This window comes from Amblyomma americanum, chromosome 10, assembly GCF_052857255.1.
Source record: "Amblyomma americanum isolate KBUSLIRL-KWMA chromosome 10, ASM5285725v1, whole genome shotgun sequence".
In the NCBI taxonomy this organism is placed as follows: Eukaryota; Metazoa; Arthropoda; class Arachnida; order Ixodida; family Ixodidae; genus Amblyomma; species Amblyomma americanum.
This window is the reverse complement of record NC_135506.1, coordinates 60773895-60796174: the sequence shown is the minus strand read 5'-3', so window position 1 is coordinate 60796174 and position 22280 is coordinate 60773895. Positions and strand designations below refer to the sequence as shown.

The 22280-nt window shown below is 46.2% G+C and overlaps 1 protein-coding gene across 1 annotated transcript in view; it reads left to right on the top strand.

The window, feature by feature from the left end:
- fws (Conserved oligomeric Golgi complex subunit 5 four way stop) overlaps positions 1 to 22280 on the top strand; it is a 35221-nt gene that overhangs the window by 2189 nt on the left and 10752 nt on the right. The window contains exons 5-16 of the mRNA XM_077640529.1: positions 1198 to 1328; positions 2224 to 2395; positions 3767 to 3876; positions 4779 to 4856; positions 7919 to 8000; positions 9020 to 9176; positions 12314 to 12478; positions 14314 to 14527; positions 15464 to 15526; positions 16988 to 17091; positions 18309 to 18440; positions 20774 to 20942. Coding sequence (XP_077496655.1) covers positions 1198 to 1328; positions 2224 to 2395; positions 3767 to 3876; positions 4779 to 4856; positions 7919 to 8000; positions 9020 to 9176; positions 12314 to 12478; positions 14314 to 14527; positions 15464 to 15526; positions 16988 to 17091; positions 18309 to 18440; positions 20774 to 20942 — 1577 coding nt within the window. The remainder of the gene's footprint in view (positions 1 to 1197; positions 1329 to 2223; positions 2396 to 3766; positions 3877 to 4778; positions 4857 to 7918; positions 8001 to 9019; positions 9177 to 12313; positions 12479 to 14313; positions 14528 to 15463; positions 15527 to 16987; positions 17092 to 18308; positions 18441 to 20773; positions 20943 to 22280) is intronic.

Here is a 22280-nt window from a genome sequence, read left to right as displayed (position 1 = left end):
CGGTGTCAAATTCTTCACCTTTGGAATTAACAAATTTTCTAGCCGCTCCACGAGATGTGCCACTTCGTGCAAATTTGCACAGCGTTCAATGCAGCTAGCACAATCTCGCGCATATGCGAAAACACGCGACAAACACCAACACGTACATGGCCGCAGCAGACGAAAATTTCTGCACTTTTGCACTCGATTTGGCTGCTGCGTCGACAGCACTAGTGTCGGGCTACACTCGCGCCGCAAGAACTGGCACTACACTGACACGGCACTTTTGTGAACTAGTGCCGAAAGTGCAGCCATGTCGAGGAGACCTTGTGGTGTATCTTGTGAAGAAAATTTTTCATAGGTTGCAATGGCAGCTTGCGAGACTGCCAATGCCAAATTGGCACTGCATGTTATTGTTTTTGAAAACTTCTCGAAAATGGAATGGCTGAAAATGGCTGGCAGAGAGTTGGAGGGGGGCACGAGATTAGTTAAGCTGCTGGTCAATGCAGCACAGGGCTAATATGAGATCAGTGGGGAAGTCTTTCATATTGCAGCACACAGCCTGGCTGATGGTGATGAGGATTGTACATCCATTTTCCAGAGTCGCACTGTATGACAGCTCCAAAACTGTGTGTTTTGCACGCTTTTTTAACTTGCTCAGTTTTAAAAATTTCGACACATTAGGGTTTGCCAGTGACTATTATTGGCAGTGCTGTTGTGGCTGTCAAACTGATATGTAGGAGAACTTCATTGTCTCATAGTGCATGTGAAATCAGTTACAAAGCTTGATTATGGTTAGCATGGCTTTCTATTTTGAACTGCAGCAGCAAAAATTGAAATGGTCAGGTGATGTACAGCAGGAATGCAGGTGCACACTAAATATGGTGCTCGTTTTGCGCATGATTGTTGTGGGCATGATCTGTAAGGGATGAACAGGGATGGAATTATGAGGGGTGTCGACCCTCCTCCAAGAGAGGAATTTTGCTTAGGAAAAGCACGTTGAACCCCATTTTTGCGACAAAAAAATTTCTTAGAAATACATAGTGCAAATAGGACTGCCCCCTCCAAGAGTCCACCCCTTGACTCAAAAACAGTGAGGTGTTTGCACTGTTAACGATATGAACTGGTTACGGCCTGAGGAAAACACTTCTCAGATGTGTGCAGAGAACTTCAGTGTGTCAGTTTCTGCCTGATCACAGATTTCCCGTTAACCTGCAGACCAGCTGCTCGAAGGTGTGGACCTGAGTGGAGTGGAGGTGGCACAGGACGAGCTAGCTGTGCTTGAAAATGCACGACAGGAGCTTGAAAGACAGGCGGAGCGCATGCTTGAGAAAGGCACCGAGTCACAGGTATGTTTTCCATGCTTAAAGGCTGCACGTTGCAGGTTACAGGTGGTGCTAGGTACAGTGATAACAACTTCATAGTTAAGCTATGATGCTGCGTGAAGAGCATCCTAAAATGTATTCCTGACATGTTCATATTTGAGTTCCCCCGAACTATGTTGCTGTTCACCTCGCGTGTTGCTGCGTGCTACTTGTGGTATTCTTGACAATCTGACTTGCTTTACTGTGCAATGTTAGCGCACATTAAACAACACGAGTGGTCTAAATTACTGGAGCCTTCCACTATGGTGTCGTTCGTAGCCCATGTGTCGTTTCTGGACATTAAACCCCACAGTTTACGGTTCGTTTTCATTTGTTTGCCATCTACAAACCCTTTAATCCCGGCCGCAGCGGTCGAATTTCGATGGAGGTGAAGTTCTAGAGGCCCGCATGCTGTGCAATGTCAGTGCATGCTAAAGAAGCTCAGGTGGTCTAAGTTTTCGGAACCCTTCACTACAGCGTCCCTCATAGCTTGAGTCACTTTGCATTATTAAAACCCCCAAAAACCATGAACCGTAAACCAAACCCTTCGCTGCACGCAAAAGCACTTGTGCACCGAGATCTCAGTGTGTGTTAAAGAACCATACATACGGTTGAAAATGCGATGACACTACGCCAGTTATCCTAACACTGTTCTACTTATCCTATTTAGTCAGAATTAAAGAGGGTGAACATAACATATTGGTTCAGTTCTGATTCCATACTGTTTCAATTTATTCTGCTCTTTGCTATTGCCACTAATAGGAGTGCCATACCAATGTTCCCTGTTTTCTTGTCACTGGCTCAATCCTAGCTATTGGGGGGAGAGGGGGTGCTATCATTGGCAGTGAGCTAAACTGGTGGTGGTTCTCCTCCCTTTCAGAACCAGGTGCAGGTTGGCACTGCCCTGCAGGTGCTGTTTCACCTGCAGTTGCTGCAGCCTCGTGTGTTGCAGCTGGTGCGCTCCACGCTCGAACGGCTGCGGGACTCGGTGCAGCAGGCACTCTCTGTGGGGAGTCTCGACCAGCAGGCATCTGCAGCCTTTGGGAACCGAGGTTAGCAGATTTGACATGTAACAGCAATGGATTTAATAAGATGCCATGCGGTGCATTGCTGTGTGGGACAACATTTGAAATTTGAAGTGAAGTAAATATGATACCTTGACCTTTGGTTCTCTGGGAGTGAAAGAGAAGTCATCTGCTGGTTATGAGGGAGGACTGTGGAGGACATATTCTCTAACTGTTTGCTTTCAGCAGTTGTTTAACCTTGCGAGACAAGACAGTCACGGCGCAGTCTTGTTATGAGAAAGGCCGTATATCATTACACACATCACATTTTTGGTATGTTTCATCGAGAACAAAGCACCCAGTGTGCTCCATTGCTTAGGGTGGCTAGTCTGTAATCATTGGCAGGTCATATATAGACGTCTGTTTGATTTGCTGAAAACAAGCTTATGAGGAACCACTTACTGCTAAATTTATGCCATTGCATTCGATGAGTGCACGAAGTCAAACTGATGATCCCAGGAAATACTCATGCTCAAAGCTCTTTTGCTTTACAGACTTATCACGGTGGCTCATTAATTTTAGCATTTGGCTGCTGATCCCAAGGTCGTGGGATTGAATCCCCGCCATGACGGCTGAAATGCTAAAGACGGCCGTGTGCTGTGTGGTGTCAGTAAACGTTAAAGAAACCCAGATGGTCAGAATAAATTCGGAGCCTGCTGCTGTGGCATCTCTCATTCTCAATGTGTCGCTTCGGGATGTTAAACCCTCATGCATACTTATTTTACCCTATGCTGTATTGCTGCTTCGTTGAATAGGCATGTGTCGAATGCAGTGTAGTAGAATGTCGATGGTAAGACTTTCAAGGGGCCGCAAAAAATATTTGTGTCAACCAAAAGGAACAAAGTCTATCACACAGATCTGTTAATGGCTGAAGGGATTTATTTATGGCCGCATGACTGGCAAAAATGATGTCATCAGTGTACTAGCTGTGCGCTACCTCTCCGCTCATTTGCCTAGTGTACCATGCGACTGGCGACTGCACTGCCAGCGCCATGTGATGTTGCGAGGTGCATACCACGCAACTGCGGCTTGTGCATCGGCAATGCACAGGCAGCTCTTAGTGGTCGATGGTGCAGTCATGGCTCGTGTGTTTGTGTCAACAATAGCGGTATGGGAGAATGTTCGGAACAACCAAAATTTTGTGCATTGTACACAGTGCACTACGGCTGGGGAACTTTTCATAGCATCAGCCGTGACCGCGTCATCAAGATTGTACTGTTTTTTTGAGAAAGATTGATCCAGAATGTGACTCCTCATTGGGGTGTGTCTTGGTCATGCCTTCCGCACTAACTGCCCTGAAGCATGGAGCGCCAATAGCCTGCACACCTTCAGATTGGCGCCCTGGACTGCTCCATGCAGGACCTGGTCGAGCAGCCATGCCGGTCACTGGCAGCAGTGCAGCATTCCGGGCAGCCCTGTGGACCAGTATGGACCGTCTGGTGGATAGCGTCTGTCAAGCCTGCTGTCAGGTTGGGGCATCGTCAGAAAGCAGATGCTGCCGCTTTTTAAGAAAGCGCAGTGATTCAAAGCAGATGATACAGTGTTGTAACTCTTGAACTAAGCGTTAAGGATGAAGCGCAAGAAACGCAGTTTGTAGTGCTCTCAAACAAGAAATGTTTAACACTGGCGTGTCACAAGTTTTGAAGGGCAGATTTATCAAACCTGATGCCAGCATTGCAGTTCAGCTGGAAGGTCAGCTTGAAAAATGGTTAGCAGTTTATCATTGCTAAGCACAAAATATTGTGCCAGAGTATGGCTTTTTGCAGGTGGACATCACCGCCAGCCGCCCACCTGAATGGGCGATTGAGGTGTCCGCTGACCGAGGGAGCCAGTTATGTGCCTTTCCTTTCCTCAAAACCAATGGAGTTTAAACTTTGTGCTGGTTCTGAGAAATGAAAGGTGCATAATTGCCTCAATCTGTAGGCCATTGCCACCACTTACTCACAGTGCGATTGAGGTGTCCACTGACCCAGTGGCCCAGTTACACTTGCAACTCAGAGGTTTCAAACAGACAGCTTCTGAAACCCAGGGAGTGCAACTAGATTTGCACTAAAAGCCAACTGGGTTTTATTTTTGCTTTCATGGAGGGCATGGGCGGTTACGTGTCAAGTTGCACTCAGTGTTTTGACCACTGGTCTGAATTCTAAACCAAAAGAGGGGTGATTATGTTGTCAGTCTCTCTTTTCCTTTGCTTGCTCTGTGGTCTGTCCAAGCGATTCCGTGGTGCATGGTCTTTGCTGTTGGCCCTTGACGTTGCTTGTTGTATTACATTTGCGTTTTTCTCATTCACTCCATTCCCTTGTGTTTATTTTTCACACTGGAGGACATATCTTTTGCTGGCTGATCTGGTCTTTTCATGTGGCTATGGCAGATTCAGCAGCTGGAGCAGGTGCTGGCGAAAAAGAAAGATCCTGTCACACATGTAGTCTTCCTCCAGGAGCTGCAGAAGGTGAGATGCACTTAAAAAATTCTAGCGTGGTCAAACATGACTAAAATTATTTGCTTAACGCTGTCCTCACCTTACCGAGTTCTGTGGGGCACATTGTATCTTTCATTGTTTTATCGTGGCTGGCAGGTGATGTGGGGATCGTCTGTGTAGTGCTTCGTGGTTGTGAGTTTGGTAATGTAGGCATTTTTAATCAGGGGCCGATTTATGGCTTGGAGGTGGTGGTTTGGGGGCATGGTCCTATTTACACCGTTCTTTTCTTGGGCTTCCTTCGCCAAAAAAATGGGTGCCAGTGCCACTTATGTCTGTTCCTCATGTTCTTAAATTTGTAGTAAATAGACTAATAAAAATGAACGCCTCAATGTGGACTTTTTATTTTTACACGCGAGCCACCGTTGGCCTTGCTTGGTTTTAGCACATGTTTTACGAGTCGCTTCCTGTTTTTGCCTCGGTCAGAAAACAACATGAACAATGCACTGAAAGAGATGGAGGCCGAGTGACATCCTCAGGCCAGCGTGTCTTTAGAATCTACCTTTGTACTGTGTGACTATAGCCAAAGCAGCATGTTGTTAGTATACGTGTACCTTTGACAACATAATGAGTGCTGCAAACGGCATATTTAAATGAAGAAATGCCATATATGTTGTCTTTCCTAGCTAGCAGACTTGTTTTTATTACTAAAGTGATATACAACCTTTGTCCGTAAAGTTCCGAGACTGAGTTCATTAAAAAAAATGCGTTTAACATTGAAATCATTTGTGCAGCACCCCTTCGAAATAGTCTTCCTTGCAGTCTATACACAGCTTCCTACGCTTGTTGAGGTCGTGGAAAAAGTTGGAAAACGCTTCTTTTGGCAGAGCTGTCTGCTCCTTTGTCGTGGCGTCTTGAATGGCCTCCACGCTCCCCATCCAGCGACCTTTTAGGGCTCTCTTCATGCGAGGAAACGGGAAAAAATCGCATGGGGAGAGGTCAGCTGAGTATGGCGGATGGGAAGTACAGTAATGCTGCGCTTGTAGACAAATTTTGTCATTCTGAGAGCAGTGTGTGGCCTTGCGTTATCGTGGAAGAGGCTCCATTATCCAGATGCCCATAACTCAGGGCGACGGCGTCGCAGTGCATCATGCATGTGTTGGAGCACGCGAATATAAAACTCCTGATCCATCGTCTGCCCTTGTGTGACGAACTCGTGGTGTATGACACATCTGGCATCGAAAGAAGCTATCAGCATCGTCTTTGTTTTGGTCTTCTGTCGCCGCATCTTTCTCTCGCCGCCGGAGAGCTTGTGGACCGCCATTTGGCGCTCTGCCTCTTTGTTTCAGGATCGTATTTAGTATTGAAAACACCATGTTTCGTCTTCAGCAATGATGCTGTCGACGAATGCAGCATCCTTCTCTGCCTCGGAGAGCAAATCAGCGCTCACTGATGCCCGCGTGTCCTTCTGGTCCTGTGTGAGGGAGTGTGGCACAAGCCTGGCATTCAGCTTTCGTTTCCCCAAGTCCTCACACAAAATTTGGGGCATGTTGTCTTACTAATGTAGAGAGCATCTGATAGCATGCGGACTGTAATGGTGCTGTCTTGCTGTACAGATTCCCTCATCAGAGCCACGTTGTTTTCATTCCGTGAGGTTGAAGGGTGCTCCTGCCTTTTGTCTTCTTCCACCTATGTTCTCCTCTAAACGAACCTCTTGTGCCACCCGAAAACTCGCGCCCGCAATAATGTCTCATTGCCGTAAGCGTCACGAAGGTGCTCATACGTCTGTGTAGCTGTCTTGCCAAGCTTCGCACAGAATTTTATGTTTACACGCTGTTCAAGGTGGATGTCCATCTCTCCACATTCACTTGCAGTAGAATGCGCAGACAACTAGTGACAACGTATTTTCCTACATGTAGTGCCATCTAGCGGCTGCTACAGCAATTAACTTAAATAGCTCAGGTTAGCCCGAAAAGATGGCGCTACACATACGCACCAACAGTTCTTTTGGGGAATCATTTATAGAGAAGAAAATAAATCAGTCTCGAAACTTTACGGACAAAGGTTGTAGGCCCTTTGCAAATCTCCGGAAGTCAGCTTTCCTGCACAGCAACAACCCCTTTACCGTGCCAAAGTGGACGTCGTAGGGGAAGGAGTTGTGTGCAGCTCTAAAGACTTCTATTCCATGCCTTATGCTGTGCACGCACTGACGAGCAGTACTTTGTCGCAGCTGCCTTTGTGACGGCAGCGGGGAGGGTGAATTGTAACTCCAAACAATGGCTTGGGAGCTTCATCCCTTCATCGCGACGGCAACAAAGGGCAGAAACATACAGTAAAGGGTGGCATCAATCTGGCAATAGGTGTCTCCAGCGCTGCACCCCACTTTTGCCCCCAGAACTAGTTTGGCCGCCATGGTGAAGGGGTTTGCGCTATGCAGAGAATTTGACTTCCAGAGTTTTGCAAAGGGTTCAGTGCCTTGCTTATATTTAGTTGCAATATGAAAATAAGTATGTGTGCATTCTCACTCAAGATTTAAATCTTAAGAATTCAGTCAGGACTGGTGCACAGTTTTAACAGTGCAAAAAAGTTTGGAAATACTACAAGATTTAATGTAGCTATGCTTTTTTTTTTTTTTAAAGCCTTGCTGTTGCATGTTTCGTTCTCATTTTACATTTACCGTTCTCTTATTGTCTTAGTAATTGTGGTGGCAATTTGAAGTGCTGCTTGATAATCTCTTTTGCAATTTTTAGAACCTCTCTGAATCAAGCAGCATCAAGGTTGATGAAGTCTATTTTTAAGTTTTAATAGCATCAAGGTTGGTTCCAATTAAAAGTGGTGGCATCAAGGTATGAACTGTGGTTTTAGTGTAATGCTTATTGGTTTAATCAGCATATGAGGTTCCTATGTATGTATACGAGAGCATAAAAGGTATTATTTTTGCTGCGACTATAGTTGGCTTGTGTCTGTTTCAAACATATTTTTCTTTTTGTAGTTTTGTTATGGCATTCTGCATCAGTCTCATAGTGGCTTTATGTGGCCTTCATTACTGGTTGCAATCTGTTGAGACTGAAACCATATTTTTTTTTCTTTTTCAGAGTGGACATGGAGACATTCTGCGTTCTTTCTGGCTTTCTCTTGCTGAGATGCTATCCGATGAACTGGCAAAGGCAGCTGCCGGCAAGTAGCGCTTTAGGGGAATCTTGTGTTTTTCTTTTTTTCTGAACCTTTGATCAAGATTCTTACCTTTGTGCCAAAGCTGGCAGAATTGGGATTTTGCTGACAGGAAGATGGGTGCACTTCTGCGTTCTTTAGATAATAATTTGCCAATATCACCCGTGCAAATGTATGACGACTGCATATTGCTCAGATGGTGTTTCCTCTTACCACCTTTGATTATTGTGCATAGTGTTGGTATGTAAACCATTACAAAGAAAGTTTACTAACAAGCTTTCAGTTGTCCCCACACGCACACACAAGTGAAATCAAGTAGCTAGCGGCAAGTTGTCTAGGCAAAAATTGCTCTTCAAATCATCATGAGTGATGATAATTGGGTGTAGTGTGTGCATATGTATGAAAACTTGTTTTCTATTACGGATCCTATTTGAAGAAGCCTGTGTTTGGACACCACTGCAGTCGTGGCAAAGCAAGCACAGTGCAGTGCAGCGCAGGTGCACAGCAATTGCAAGCTTTATGTTGTGACATGCCAACTGGGAGTTCGAGTGCACATACCTTTGTCTGTTACTTGTGGGCTCATGCAAACTGCAGTAAAATTTCGATGATAGGAAAATGTTCGATCATCCGAAATTCGTATCGTACAAATAGAGCAAAATCCGAGTAGCATGAGAAATGCGTTCACGCTGGTCTGTTTATGGCCGCAGGATTTATCGGAGAGTTTTAGCACAGCACATACTTCTACTTGCTACGGTGTACCGTGCGCCGGCAGTGCACATGCGCAGACTGCTCCGACACCTGTGCGACGTCGCTGATGTGCATGCAATGTGCTTAAGGGTGCGGTCACTGCTCATGCATTCATATCGTGTGTAGTGGCGCGACAGAGTGTTCGGAACATCCAAAATTCTGTACACAGCGCACTCTGTCCAGGGAATTTTAAAAATTAATGTCATCCCAAAATGCACATCCAATGCGATCGTACCATCGAGAGTCTACTGTACTGATTGCAAATGTCGTCTCTGCAGAATCCACCTTTCTGCGGCAGGCGTTTGAAGGCGAGTACCCTAAGCTGCTGAGTCTCTTCAATGGGCTGTGGAAGCGGCTGGACCAGATTGAAGGCCAGACCCCAGCCAGCTCTGACGGGGAGCCAAGTGGTCACTTCCTGAGCCAGGATGACTTCAAGTAGGTGCTGTCTTTTTATTGGGAATGTGGAATTTGATTGTCACTCTGCGTAGTGATCAGATATGCCCTTGTTGAGAACAGCAACACTAGACAACTTGCTGGCCACAGTTCCACAATGCAAGAAGAAGCAATGCTTATCTGTGGGGAGCAGGTGTTCTTTTGAAATCGTTGTTTCTGCGTGCTATGTTCTAGCTTGAGAAAAGCAGTTTTGTACTTTTTTTTCTTGATGCTTCATTTTTATCTCAGGCTCTAGTCTTGTGTTTTGACAATGCCTAATTCATGCTGAGCTCGCTTACATAACTGTGATACCACTGTTTACAGTGAGCTGAAAAGCACTGAGAATGTCTTGCAGTTCAGTTTGGAATTCACAGTTCTGCCAGTTGAGCAGTCATCATGAATTTGTATGCCGCAGAGGACTGAAAATGGCATGTTAACTGGTACGTGCAGTCTGGAGCAAAAATGTAATATACCACGCGATCTTTGAGTCAACTGCATTGTGCCACCATGTAATGGCCATGCCTGGTGTCGAGAGAGCTGAAGGGGAGCCCATTTTTTTCTGCAGGCATGCCACTTCCATAGTGCTGCTGACTGAAACACCAAACAATTGATGCTGTCATACTGTTCAGTCGAAGCTCGCATGGTATGCACCACCTTTGCTCCCGACAGTATATATGTACAGCAGCGGGCAGCTCCAGGGGTTTTTCGAGCTTACTGCAGTCTAATAAAACGTATCCTCAAGGTTTTTCTTTCGTTCCTGATTACTTTCACCAAGTTTGGCAATCATGCTCGGACATTCCATCCCGGCGCAAATCAATCTTTTAAGTTCGCAATTTCTGTAACCTCAGTTCAGACTATATATTTCTACACGCAACACTACATTTTAAACGTCACAAACATTCCCCACAATACGCATTCCCCACTTCACTGTCATTATTTTGAAGCTTGTTCTAGATGTTTCAGGCATTTTATGAAAGGACTCATCGTTTTCAGTCGTTACTTCAACCATTCAACGCACATTCGAGGATTGTTCTAATAACGTTTGTGATGTCATCACTGCACCATGGGACTACGGGCTGAGTTTTGGTTTACTGTTTTCGTTGTTTTAAAATGGTTCCATTTGGTATTTTTAAAAGTAGTTTCCTGTAGCACAGATGGGGACCTTAAAAGAGTTTTAGTGTCACTGTTTATTAAAAATGTTAAAAAAAACCTGTAGTTGCCTTTAAAAACATTTGCTTTTGCTGTTCCGTCCGCAAGGGCACAGCGTGACCTCATTTGCTGGAAAAAATTGGTAATAACTCGCTCTGAAAAGATTGCCTGTGAGAAGTTTTTATTTTATTTACCTCCTCAGACAATTTCGAATCTAGAGCTAGTGAAATTTTGTCTGTGAACCTTGAAAATAAGATTTTATTGAATCGAAAAAGCAAAAAGAAAACTTTCCACACATCTTTTGTCTTATCTCTCGAGCAGGCTGTTATTGCCTGCAGTGCACTGCGAAGGTGTGCCTTGGGTTCTCTCAGGTATCACATTGGCATAGTTAGGAAATGCTTTGCTGTTTTAATAAGGCCTCTTATGTTTGGCTGCTGGTTGGCATTCTGGGGTCGTATGCATATACTTAACACGGTCACAAGTCTTGCTTTCCGAACATGAGTGCTTAGAGGCGGCCTCCTGCAGGTCTTTGGAGGTGCACCTTATGAAATGAGAGCAATCGGTGACATTAAAAACCCTTTGTCATTTGGGACATAACACTAATATATTAAGCATGTACCAGTGCATCGGCCTACTCATGGAGGAATGCCAGTGTGGGATTTGTAACAAGAATGTAGCATTGATAATGGTGACGTTACACCTAACAAACTAGCTAACTAGCTAACTGGGCTCTTTTAATTCAGACTTGTGTGATATTTCAGACTTTGCTGTAGAACAGGCTCACACCTCATAAGAACATATACATTTGCACGTCCGATATATGGGACTCTGTGGAACTCGTAGTTTCTATTTTTTGGACTAAATAAGCGGCAAGTGGTCATCTCTGCTGTGGTCAAGCCAAGTCATTGCCGCCAAGGAATGGGCCAATCTCGACTCAACATGCAGATGGATTGGCTTGGATAAGCATGGAAGTTTCTGCGCCTCAAGGCGCAGAATGCACTATACTCTTCTTTTCGAGGCCCATGCACCGTGGTCCCAAGTAGCAATGGCAGCGCAAAAAACAGGCTATAAAGATTATTGCGTGGTCGCGCTGATGACCGATGCCTCTCAGATGCTATTACTCATGGACTGAATGGGGAGCGGGAAGTTGGTGGGGGCTCATTGGAGCTATCCGCTTTCCGCATGTTTCCGCTTTACATACCCCACTCGGTCTACCTGGCTTTCATTGCCCTGGAAATGAACTCGGTTCTTGTGTTGTGCTGCGAGTGTTTGCTGGAATCGCATGAAGCATGTTTGTGCACAACGGAGTGGTGACACAGAATTACTTGTCTGTTCATGGCACGTTTGCAGCGCGACCTGTGGGCCGTGGAAGACGTATTGGTAGCGGTGTGCTGCAAACACGTGCGGTCCTGACATGACGAAGGCATGACTATGTTTCATATGCAAGCTGATATTACCGTTTGTGGGTAGAACATGGCAGAGGACTAAATTAGTGACATTTCTCAAGCTAATTTCATCTCAGTAAGGCGATATTTTTAAGTTCAGGAATTTTTCGGGTTTTGATTATTGGGGTAATTTTTCAGGTCCTGCCGAGTGCGGAAGATTGCTTGGCGACTGTAGCTGAGTCTCACGGTACAGTGTCAGCCGGTACTCGGTTTTAAGGGCAAAATGACGCACCACCGATGACCGCGGGGCAAAAAAAAAAAAGAGGACACGACGGTGCAACAGAAAGTGTTGTTCTCTGTCGTGTCATCTTCTTTGTCCCGTGGTTGTTCATGTTGCATTGTTTTACAAAGTAAAAGTTACCAACTAGCCCAGCACCAAGTTTTACTAAGGTGCTAGGTTGTTGACTGAAGAAAGTTTCGTGCTTGCAGCTACTGTTGGTGACAAGGTCACATGAGTGTTTGGCCTTTATGATACAGTGAGGCCATCACTCAGTGTCCTCATAGGAGCATCACTGTTGAGCTGCTCTGCTTTGGTGGTGTACGCAGGCTGGAAGATGCTCTTTGTGGCACCCTGGCACCGCTGGAGAAAGCTTACCTGTCGAGATCTCTGTCGCGGCTCCTGGACGCCGTCAATGTGGCTCTCTCGGGAAGCAGCCATGAAAGTCGACCTTCGCAGGATGACCTCGATGGCATCCTTCGAGCCATCTCCAGGTCTGTGCTCACTTCTTCAGTGCTTGCAAAGGATACTGTTCCCAAAGTTTCGGAGTGGCTAGTGGATGAGGGGTTTACAGTAGAATCGCGATGACACGATTCTCACAGGGTAGCGAAAAATATTCGTATCACCACGAAGTCGCGTCATTAGGAAACAAGTGAAATCCGCATGCTGTAGCACGAAATATGCATATCTCAGGCAATATCTCTCTGTGCCGTCAGCATAGATAGCTGTCAGATTCAGTCTTCCACTGGCGATTCATAGTGCTTTTCTTTGGCAGTCATGCAGAGATGGGGCAATGCATGTCATTGACTAACTTTGTTTTGTCAGCACGTTCAGTGTAATAAATCATCCACCGCACTTGAATGCAGTGTGTCTTCCCTAAGAACTTCCGTTGTTTCTATAGCACTTGGCTGTGGAAGAAGTCAGAGTTGGGCTGGCTGCAGTGCTTTGGGTTGGTCTGCCTGTGAACGTGCCACATGTCCCTGTGGCAAACATGCCTGTGGTACCTCAGCCTTCAGAAGGAATTGCAGAGAGCAGGAGGTTTTTGCTGGATCCCGCATTAGCATATTTCTTGTGTTGAGTCATTGCGCAGTTTCCTTTTAATCGGGCATGTAAGGCTTGACTGTACGTAGCTCTGCTGTTGAGTATCAACCAGCGACTGACCAATTGGTAGTTGATCAACATCCCTCATCCATGCACCTTTTTACTTTTTCTCAGGCCACAGTAAAAGCTTGCTTCACCAACTACCCCAATTTTCTGACCTGTAAATGTTTAAACCATGTGTGCATTGATTCTTCTCTGTGCTCTAGTTGCGCTTATATCCTGTGCTTCTGAATGCATTGCTGAATGCTGGGAGTGTGGGCAAAGCCTCCTTCCATGGAATCTACTAAATCTAAATCACATACGCCCTGTCTAACTTGTCTAACTTTTGTGGCCCTCTCTTTGTAATCTCTTCCTTTTTTGAAGTGACTGTGGCACCAGCATCACTTTTGTCATATCACTGGGGATGAAGTTTTATCTCTAATTATTGTAATTTACAATACATACACCCCACACGTGATGTGTAGTCATAGGGCCCAATTTTTGCTGAAAATTTTTTTTTTCACTAGACTGACCACACCTGTGGTACAGAGCCTGCAGGAGCAAAATCTGCAACCGGTGCATAAAAATGTATGTGCATGCACAGCGCCTCAAGTATCACACAAGCTCGTAGATAGAATAAGTGTTGGGAATTTCCTGCCATAGTCAGCGGTACTGAAAGAAAAAGAAATAATGTGCTGTCACATGTAGTCAGTCATTTGTAGTAATGTGTAGGAAAGTAATGAAAAACGTAAAATTTCAACTTTGTCACAGTTATAGTCCACGGGCCGTATACTGGAATTCATGGTACGTTCTCCTTCCTGAGAGGCGAGGAAAAGCATGTTCGGAGGCATATTAATGAAAAAGAAAATTAAAAGGGTATCGCAGTAAGGTACTGTAGTTAGCCAAGTGTTGCAAGGGTTGCGTGGGCTTACCTGAGCTTCCTCTGTACCTGCTAGCGTGCTAGCGCTGCTAAAAAAACTATTATCTTGGAGAAAAGAAATGGAAATAAAGGCTGCTGCTATAAGTTGTTCTCAGAGTGTTTCATAGCCTCTTTAAATGCACATGTGCAATGCCAGAGGAAGTTATTATGATACCTTTGTTATTCCTTATATGTCGGTAGGAGGTTCACGCTCGAGACAATGAAATCGGAAGCATTTCATATTGTGGTATAACAACTCAAGCTTATGGCTGCTGAAGCTCCGAACCTTGTTCCTCGATGAAGGCGGTCACCTATTCACGCTGCATGCAGCGAGCTACGGGTGGCGTCGGTGGACGGACGCCTGTGCCGCCTGGTGGCCAAGAATGTGGCACAGGCCGTGCACCAGCTGGCTGCTCGGTGCGAGCAGCTGGCCGCGTTGGAGGGTGCCGATGCGCTGCAGGTCAACGGCCCGGCCACCCATGCCCAGCAGTGCAATGCTGCCCTGCTCCACCTGCTGCACCTCTTCCAGACGCAGATGGACTCGGTGAGCAGTGCCGCCTGAGCGCTACCTCATGGTGACAGTGACAGCATGGAGGGAAGCATGAGCTTGATAAAATTGGTTTTGAGGAAAGGATAGGCGCAGTAACTGTCTCACTTCTTGATGGACACCTCAACCGGCTGGGAGGGAAGGGAGTAAAGTGGAAGGGAAAGAAGAAAGAGAGAGTGAGGTGCTATAGTGGAGGGCTCAGGAGTAATTTCTACCACCTGTGGATCTTTGAAGTGCACTGACATCCCACAGCACAGGGATGCCTTTTGTGTTTCACCTCTATTGAGACAAGACGCGACCACCACTGTGATCTTGGTGTGCAGCTGTTTGAGCAGTGACTGAGTGAGAGCAGATGAGGGGTAGTTATTAAAGAGTGGTAGAGTGAAAGCTTAATGGATGGTGACTAAAAGAGGACCGGGTTAATTGGAAGCATGTGAGAGAGACCTTTGTCTTGCTGGTGGACTTAGCTGGGTTGCTCATGCTGATAATGATGAGTAGAAGGGATTGTGAGCAAGTGTAGGAGTGACTGAGTTGGTGAGGGCACGTGTGTGGTGTGATGGGGAGGAGAATTGAGTGTGTGAGAGACTGATGGCTATGCAAGGGAACGAAGGATGGCTCATGGCTGATACACGTTACTCTTGCAACTGCCGTCACGTGTTTGCACCTCAGTGTGTCAGCTCTGTCAAGCCATTGTTTCACTGACGTGCAAAATCTCCTTTATGCACCTTGGAAGAAGAGGTAGGCTTGTGTTTGAGAGCCAAGGCATGCATGCTTGGTCCTGCAGCTGTCCAACACTCCACACATAGCGTGTGACTTTAATTAATGTATTGACCTACTTTTGTGCTTCGCATGATGTTTGAAGGCGTTCTCCATGCCAAGCGGCGTAGTCCTTCACTTACTTGTATATGTTCTCGCCCTGCATTTTGATTCTAGTCCTTATCCGGTAATTCTCTGGAATCACCTGAGGCTGCTTCCATTGTGAGGACTGCCCTAAAGGTGAGCGTGATTTCCTCCTTCTGTTGTTTCTGAAGCTTTTCTTGTCACTGTCCTTCGCTGTGGCAGCAATCCGTGGTAGTTCTTTTGCACAGAATGAAGAGGTGAACATGGGTGAATTTTTACTGATGAATATGCAGTTGGCAGTTGCGAGTGCTTTAATCTGTACTGCAGCATTGCCTGCTAAAGTGGCCACTAGGCAGAATGTTATTGCGTGTCAGGTTGCGGAACAAACACGTTGGGCCTTCTCCTGTAAGCGTTGGTTTTAGCTGTATTTAACTTACAGTGTACTACACCAGTCCCGCAAAGAAAATAAGAAGGCATTTCACGCCTTTTTATGCCCAATACATTGCCTTTCACCCTAGCTTACTTTTGGGAGAAAGTGCAGTTGCAGGCCCTTGATGTGCATTTATGTTCCTAGAAGTGAATGTTTGAAATAAAATGTAACTTCTGAAAACTTTCACTCCTTTAGCAGAACAGACAGACATTTCTTGTCCGTGCTTGGCACATGACAGTCTTATAGTGAATTCCAGTCACAGATCCAGAGCGGTCAGCCTGCTTTGCGACAGAGTATCTGAATCTGCCAAATAGCACCTGTCCCAAATCTGTCTTCGGAAGGCTTGTGCTTCGGCCAGAGCAGGCTGGCGGCACTCGCATGCCAATGATGTACGAAATACCCTGCATTCCTTGTGCTCCTTATTGTGCGTCGTCTGCTATGGAACGAGCACTGAAAGAAAGTCGCATAGGATTCCCGTTAAATCCGCCGATTCTGGTGGAGCAGTTCGGACTGCACGAAATCTGCCATTGAATAAAGTGATCTGTGATCCAGGTCTGCCATTGGAATAGACTTGTCCCGAAAAGAGCCTAAAAAATTAATCTGGAAGTGCTCCGAGTTTGCGATTGGAATTCACGGTTAGCTGTTCATGCGTCGCAAATATTTAATGCAGTTAGTGTGCAGCCCAAGAATGATCACAATTTAGTGAGTTTGCCCTGTAAAATCTATGTTCTCACCTCATTGCTTATCTGGAACAGCAAACTCATTTCATTCAGAGCAACATCTTGCTGAGTAATAATTTATTCGTAACTTCCTGTCAGACGAGGCATCTGTGCAAGATTTTTAAAGTTGCATTGCTATTTTGGCCGATAGCACTTCAGATTAGCACTGAAGCGTATGCTATACCTTGAGATTATGTTTACTGTTCCAGCTCACCAAGCAAGAGAAAAATGCGGTTCTCCGCAAACCATTTTAGCGCCACATTTTAACATTATTGTTGACATTTCGAACTTGTGAATAAAGTTCCGCATTTCTTTCTAGGGCCTTACGTTCTCATGGTGTGCAGTGATGTGTGGTGGCAGCTTCGAAAGTAATGGCATTAATGAATTTAATGGTACTGGCTGATCAATGTCGATTCAAGGGCTGTGTGGCACTGGTAGTAAAGCGACACCACTGTAATTGCGGTGCAGACTGTGGAAGCTGTCATCCAGGGCATCGTTCAGCCATTGCTAAACGCCGTGAGCCAGTCCATCGAGGCCATCATTCTCACCATGCACGAGGAGGACTTTTGCACGTGAGAGCTCAGTTCCTGCCTCTTTTGACTTTTTTTTTTTTTTTACATGCTTGTTTCAGGCGCTCTCTCACTATGTTGGAGGTGCTGGCTTGTATAGCTGGCATAGTCCGAGAATCAGTCGTCATTTAATTGCATTCGCCTCAGGCGTGGAGTATACTCAAACCGCTTCCATAAAAAGCAACATAAGGGTTTTGTGTGTTTGTAAATGAGAAAATGCATTGGCATGGGCATTGCTCATGCTCGTGTAAACGAACACGTCTGAGGAATCGTCAGACACGAATACAGTAGACAGGACCTTGTAGATACCGTATTTACTCGCGTAATGAACCCACTTTTTTTCCAGACAAGTTGAAATCAGTTTGGGGGGAGAGTTCATTACGCGGAAAAAAAGTTTCAACAGATTTTTTTGGAAGGGTCGATATTTCATGTCATAGTACCTCCGTCGTCCGTCCTTCGGTCATCAACAAACGCGCGCGGTCAGACCAGATGCGTTCGTGCCTGCCCGTGATGTTAAGCATTCTTCACTTTGATGCGATCCAGCAATTTTGCGGTAGCTGGTGCCGCTAGCCATTCATGTCGAAACAACGCAAACACCGGCCCTGAAGGTCAGGCACAGGTTTTTTTACGCCAGGTTAAAAAACACACACGACGGTCACGAGTGCATAATGCGAAATGACTATGCCGTAGCTTACAGTATACAACATCTTGGGGTCGCCGAGCGCACCACGCTCCCCCTCCCCCTTTCTTTCTGGCAGGAGCTCTCCTCAAGAGATAAACAAATGATATTACTCGCGGCGGGCAGCATCTTGGCGCGCTGCCAAGGTCTGTGCTGCGGCACGAAAACTGAAGAACCAAAACTGAAGAACCGGCTACAAAAAGCTAAAGGCTGAAAAAAAAAAGTAAATTCTGACCAACAAAAGGGGTGGGGTTATTAGGACAGTGGGTTCATTGCACGAGTAAATACGGCATGTTCAGTTTATCAGAAGTTCAACTTAACAAAATTTAGCATCACTGCCAGTGTGACGTTAGAAGTTGATTGATTGCTCTGGAGCACATAAAGTAGTGACCAGACAGAAGCTGCACAATTTTGTTTGATGATAGCCAACTATGTTTGTCAGTTGAACTGCCTGTGAGTTTACTTGTTTGCTGTGCATGTGATAATGTTCACGGGCACCGGTGTACAGTGGCGATGGGTTGGCTTGTTCTTGCTTTTGCAGACCTGCTGTGGACCGCATGGCTGCCCCCGATGCCCCCTGCTCGCTGTACATGCGGGAACTGCAGCAGTTTCTCTCCCACTGCCAGACCGACTTCTTCTCCGCGTGGCCCCCTGCTCCAGCCGTCACTCAAGGGTGAGTGGAGGAAATTGATGACACTTTGACACTTGTTTTTATTGCAGCTGCATTTGATGTGTCTGTAATTAGAAACGACCGTTTCAATGGAGGTCCTTGCAGTGGACAAGAATGCGTTCCATTGCTTCCTTGTCTTGCATGCTGCGGAGGGAAATGTCACCAGTGATGTCAAATTTTTGCCTATAGCATTTTGCCTTGAGGCAATCAGTCTTAGCTGTGGGTGCACCAGGGCCATTTATTGGTGGGTTTATTTAATTTTTTGTGTGTACACGGTACTAAGTGGTATTTTCATACGGAGGGTCTTTTCGTGTAACCTTCATAGCTTTCGTAACGAATGGCAAGGCAAGAAAAAATATTGGAAAGATGCTTGTTGCTTTGAATGGAACCTTCTTTGATACGCTTCAAGTGATGCATTTTTTTTTTTTCATGTGATTTCTGATGTTCATTAACAGGCTGATCCGCAATGGGTTGCTTCGGTCTGATCTGTGTTCACAATGATATGTCATTCTTTAAAGTGGCTATCATTTGGCACCACTGTGCTCTCGCTTATTCTATGCTAATTCTTCTGCGGGATTTTGGTTGAGTGTACTAATGCATGCCTCTGTCAAAATGAAACTGCTCTCATTGCTGCCTTTTATAACACACGCAGCATTCTTGGTTTCATTATAGTCCTGTATGTCTTGAGGCGTCTGACTGTTCTGTTGACTATTGGAACCAGTGGCTATTGGCTGTTGAAGATAGTAGCCACTACTGGTTATTGAAACCAGCATCTTTTGCATGTTATTATCAAGTGCAGTAACTTGTTTGTGTACTGTGCTCATTTCTGCCACTTTGAGTGGAAGCAGTCTCCCCTCTCACACTGTAGTGCCTTTACTGTGAACACTGCTGTTTTTGTTCACCCATGTTCCTTTGCAAGGAACTCGCATCATAGGGAGCAGCAAGCATCTATAGCACTCTCATTTGCGGGGAAAATGCATACTGGAGCTGGACTATGGAGTCTAGCCTTTTTTTCATGCAGGTATATTGTGTCATTGGGATACCACATTTGAGAGTTGAATGCCACATGACGGCAGTTGTGTAGTAGTAATACAGTAAAAGCTCGTTAATTCGAACTGACGCCTGGGTCCCAGCTCAGCCCTGTGTATTTCAATGGGGGAAAACTCCCGATAATAAGAAGAAGTCGGCATCCGCTACGATTAATTCGAACTAGGAGCCACTGGCTGACACCGCTCCTCGTAGATAGAAGTTGACCCATAGCTAGTAAAACATGCTCCAGATTTACCAGAGATGTAAAACGGAAAAGAAAGAAAGCTGAGTGCACGAGGCTCACGGAGCCCGTGTTCCGGTGCATGCCGCAGCCAGTTTTCGCTGCCGGAGCACTTGCCCGCGCCGCTGATGCTTAGGCGCGAGCCGTTCCAGGTTTTCGTTGTGCCATGGTCGCTGGGTCTTGATCATGTGATGTAAACAATGTAGTATGGCGGTTCGGGCGATGACGGCTTTTGTTGGTGCCGCAAGCACAAGCTGGGAGGTGACGCCGATATAATTGAGGCTGCATGCTTCCAGCAGACCTCCCAGGGCTCACGTGCGGTGAAAAGAGCCGACAGTGATGAGTCCGACGACGGCAACGGGACTGCCACCGCCAAGTGCACATGAAGTAGCGTCAGCGCTTGATGCTGCAGCACGCCACTTCTCTGTCAATGAGAACCCTGACATTGCGCAGGAGCTTTGGTCAAGCTGCAGATGATGCTGATGGAATCTCGGCAGAAGAAACGCAAGCAAATGCACTTTGCCGATTGCTTTTATTTTTGACAACCCTTCCCCAAAAATAAGCATGTTTTGGAGAATAAATAGTGCCATATATTCTTGCACTAAAGCTCGCTGCTCACGCGAATGCGTTCCAGTACTTGTTTCTGGCGCATAACTGACCGATCAGTTTATTTCATTTACCATTAGGACCGGGTGCATTTAATTATCAGAGCATGCCCGCCATGAACGTGTAGTAGCGCCTAGCTTGCAATAACGAGTCTAGATGTGACTGCTTCGGGTTCTGCCCGCGCAACGGGGCGCTTTAACAGCTCATTCTAGTGCCCATTCGATAATTCGAACTTTGCTTAATTCGAACTATTTTCCGGTCCCTTTTGAGTTCGAATTAACGAGCTTCTACTGTATTCATTTTTGAGCACCTTGGAGGCAGGTCACTGTCTAGCAAAGCTTCCCAACAAAGCGAACTGTGACAAATGATAGGCCGACATGTGGTGTGAGCAGAGCTCAGTGACAAATTGACGGAGGGTGTCGTTGAGTTCAGACAGGGAGGTAAATGAAATCCATCGCAGGCTGCGGGAGCTGGCGTCGCGTGCCCTCGAGCTTCTGGTGCGGCATGCCAGCCTGGTTCGTCCGCTTGCCGAGGGAGGAAAGATGCGGCTGGCTGCTGACTTTGCCCACATGGAGATGGCGCTGGCACCCTTGGGACAGCCCTTAGCCGATTTGGGGCGACCATACAAGGTCTTGACATGCATCACTAATACACCACTGCTGCTGCTTGTACTGCTGAATTTGTGTGCTAACGGCTGCGTGAGCTCATTCGATGGTTTCCAGGACTCTGCCAGGCTGGATTTTGCGTCTTTAACCTCTTGAGGCCTAGATGGGCGTTAATTTCACTGCGTCTACCTTTTGCACTAACTCTGAAACCTCCAAGCTCGGCGTTCGTAGCTGTTTTAGTGCACTAGCACTTATAGTGGTCATTCCCTGCATTTAGCCTTTGTGTGTTTGCCTGAAGCCGGTTCTGTGGCAGGCTGCTCACCTGCCCACCATGTCAGGTGGCAGCTCACTTGTGAGAGGCTACTCGCGAAGAGCAACCTGAATCGCGATCCAACCCAAGCAACCCAAATCCCCCCAATGACAGCACCTGCCATGGAAGTGCAGTGGTGCACCCCTTGGCCGCTGCACCACTGTGCCAGGAGTGCTAGGAAGACTCCCACGGATCTATGAATGTAGACAGTGACCAATTCCGCATATGTGGACATTTACTCATTACCGCTATCCAAACAACTGCCATCCATAGACACTGGATCTGAACACCAGAACCGAAGTGAAAGGTGAACTGCCAGCGCACCTAATTCGCATTTGGCCTAACTACGCAAATCGACCATCATTTATTTATTTTCAGGTGGACACAGGGGCGCAACAAAAACACACGGACATAGAAGTAGACAGGGACGAGCGCTCGTCCCTGTCTACTTCTATGTCCGTGTGTTTTTGTTGCGCCCCTGTGTCCACCTGAAAAGAGATGAACCAACACGCCCAAATACAAGTACTTCTGATTTATTTATTTCTCCAGAGCCTCTGGCAGATGGCCAAAGTGGCAACCTGCCCACCGAGTTGTGGGCAACCTACCAGCAGACTTTATGGCCTACTGTACAAAATGCTTTATGGCAAAACACGCTATTGATGCGGGTGTGTTTTGAACCCGCGGCAGCGCAAACAGAACAGCTTCACTGGCCACTGCATTAGACCACCACATTATCACCACAGCCAAACATGTTGCTTGCTTAACTGCCAGTCTGTTGTGCTGTGCTTTGGAGTAACGCGGACAATTGAGTTAGTTGGTACATCATTTTAAAACTTTTCTAAAGCGCTGCTATAGGGGACACCAAGAGAAACAAAACGAAGGACAAGCGCTACTATCAAATGAAGTTTATTGGAGAAAAGTCACAAGGTTAAATAGCTCACACAAGGCAGCCAGCAGCGCATGCGCCTACCCCCAGAATGACAAAATGAATCACTGTGCTAAATTAAAATACCGAATTTCACAATCGTGGATGACAACAGATGGTGTGCTGA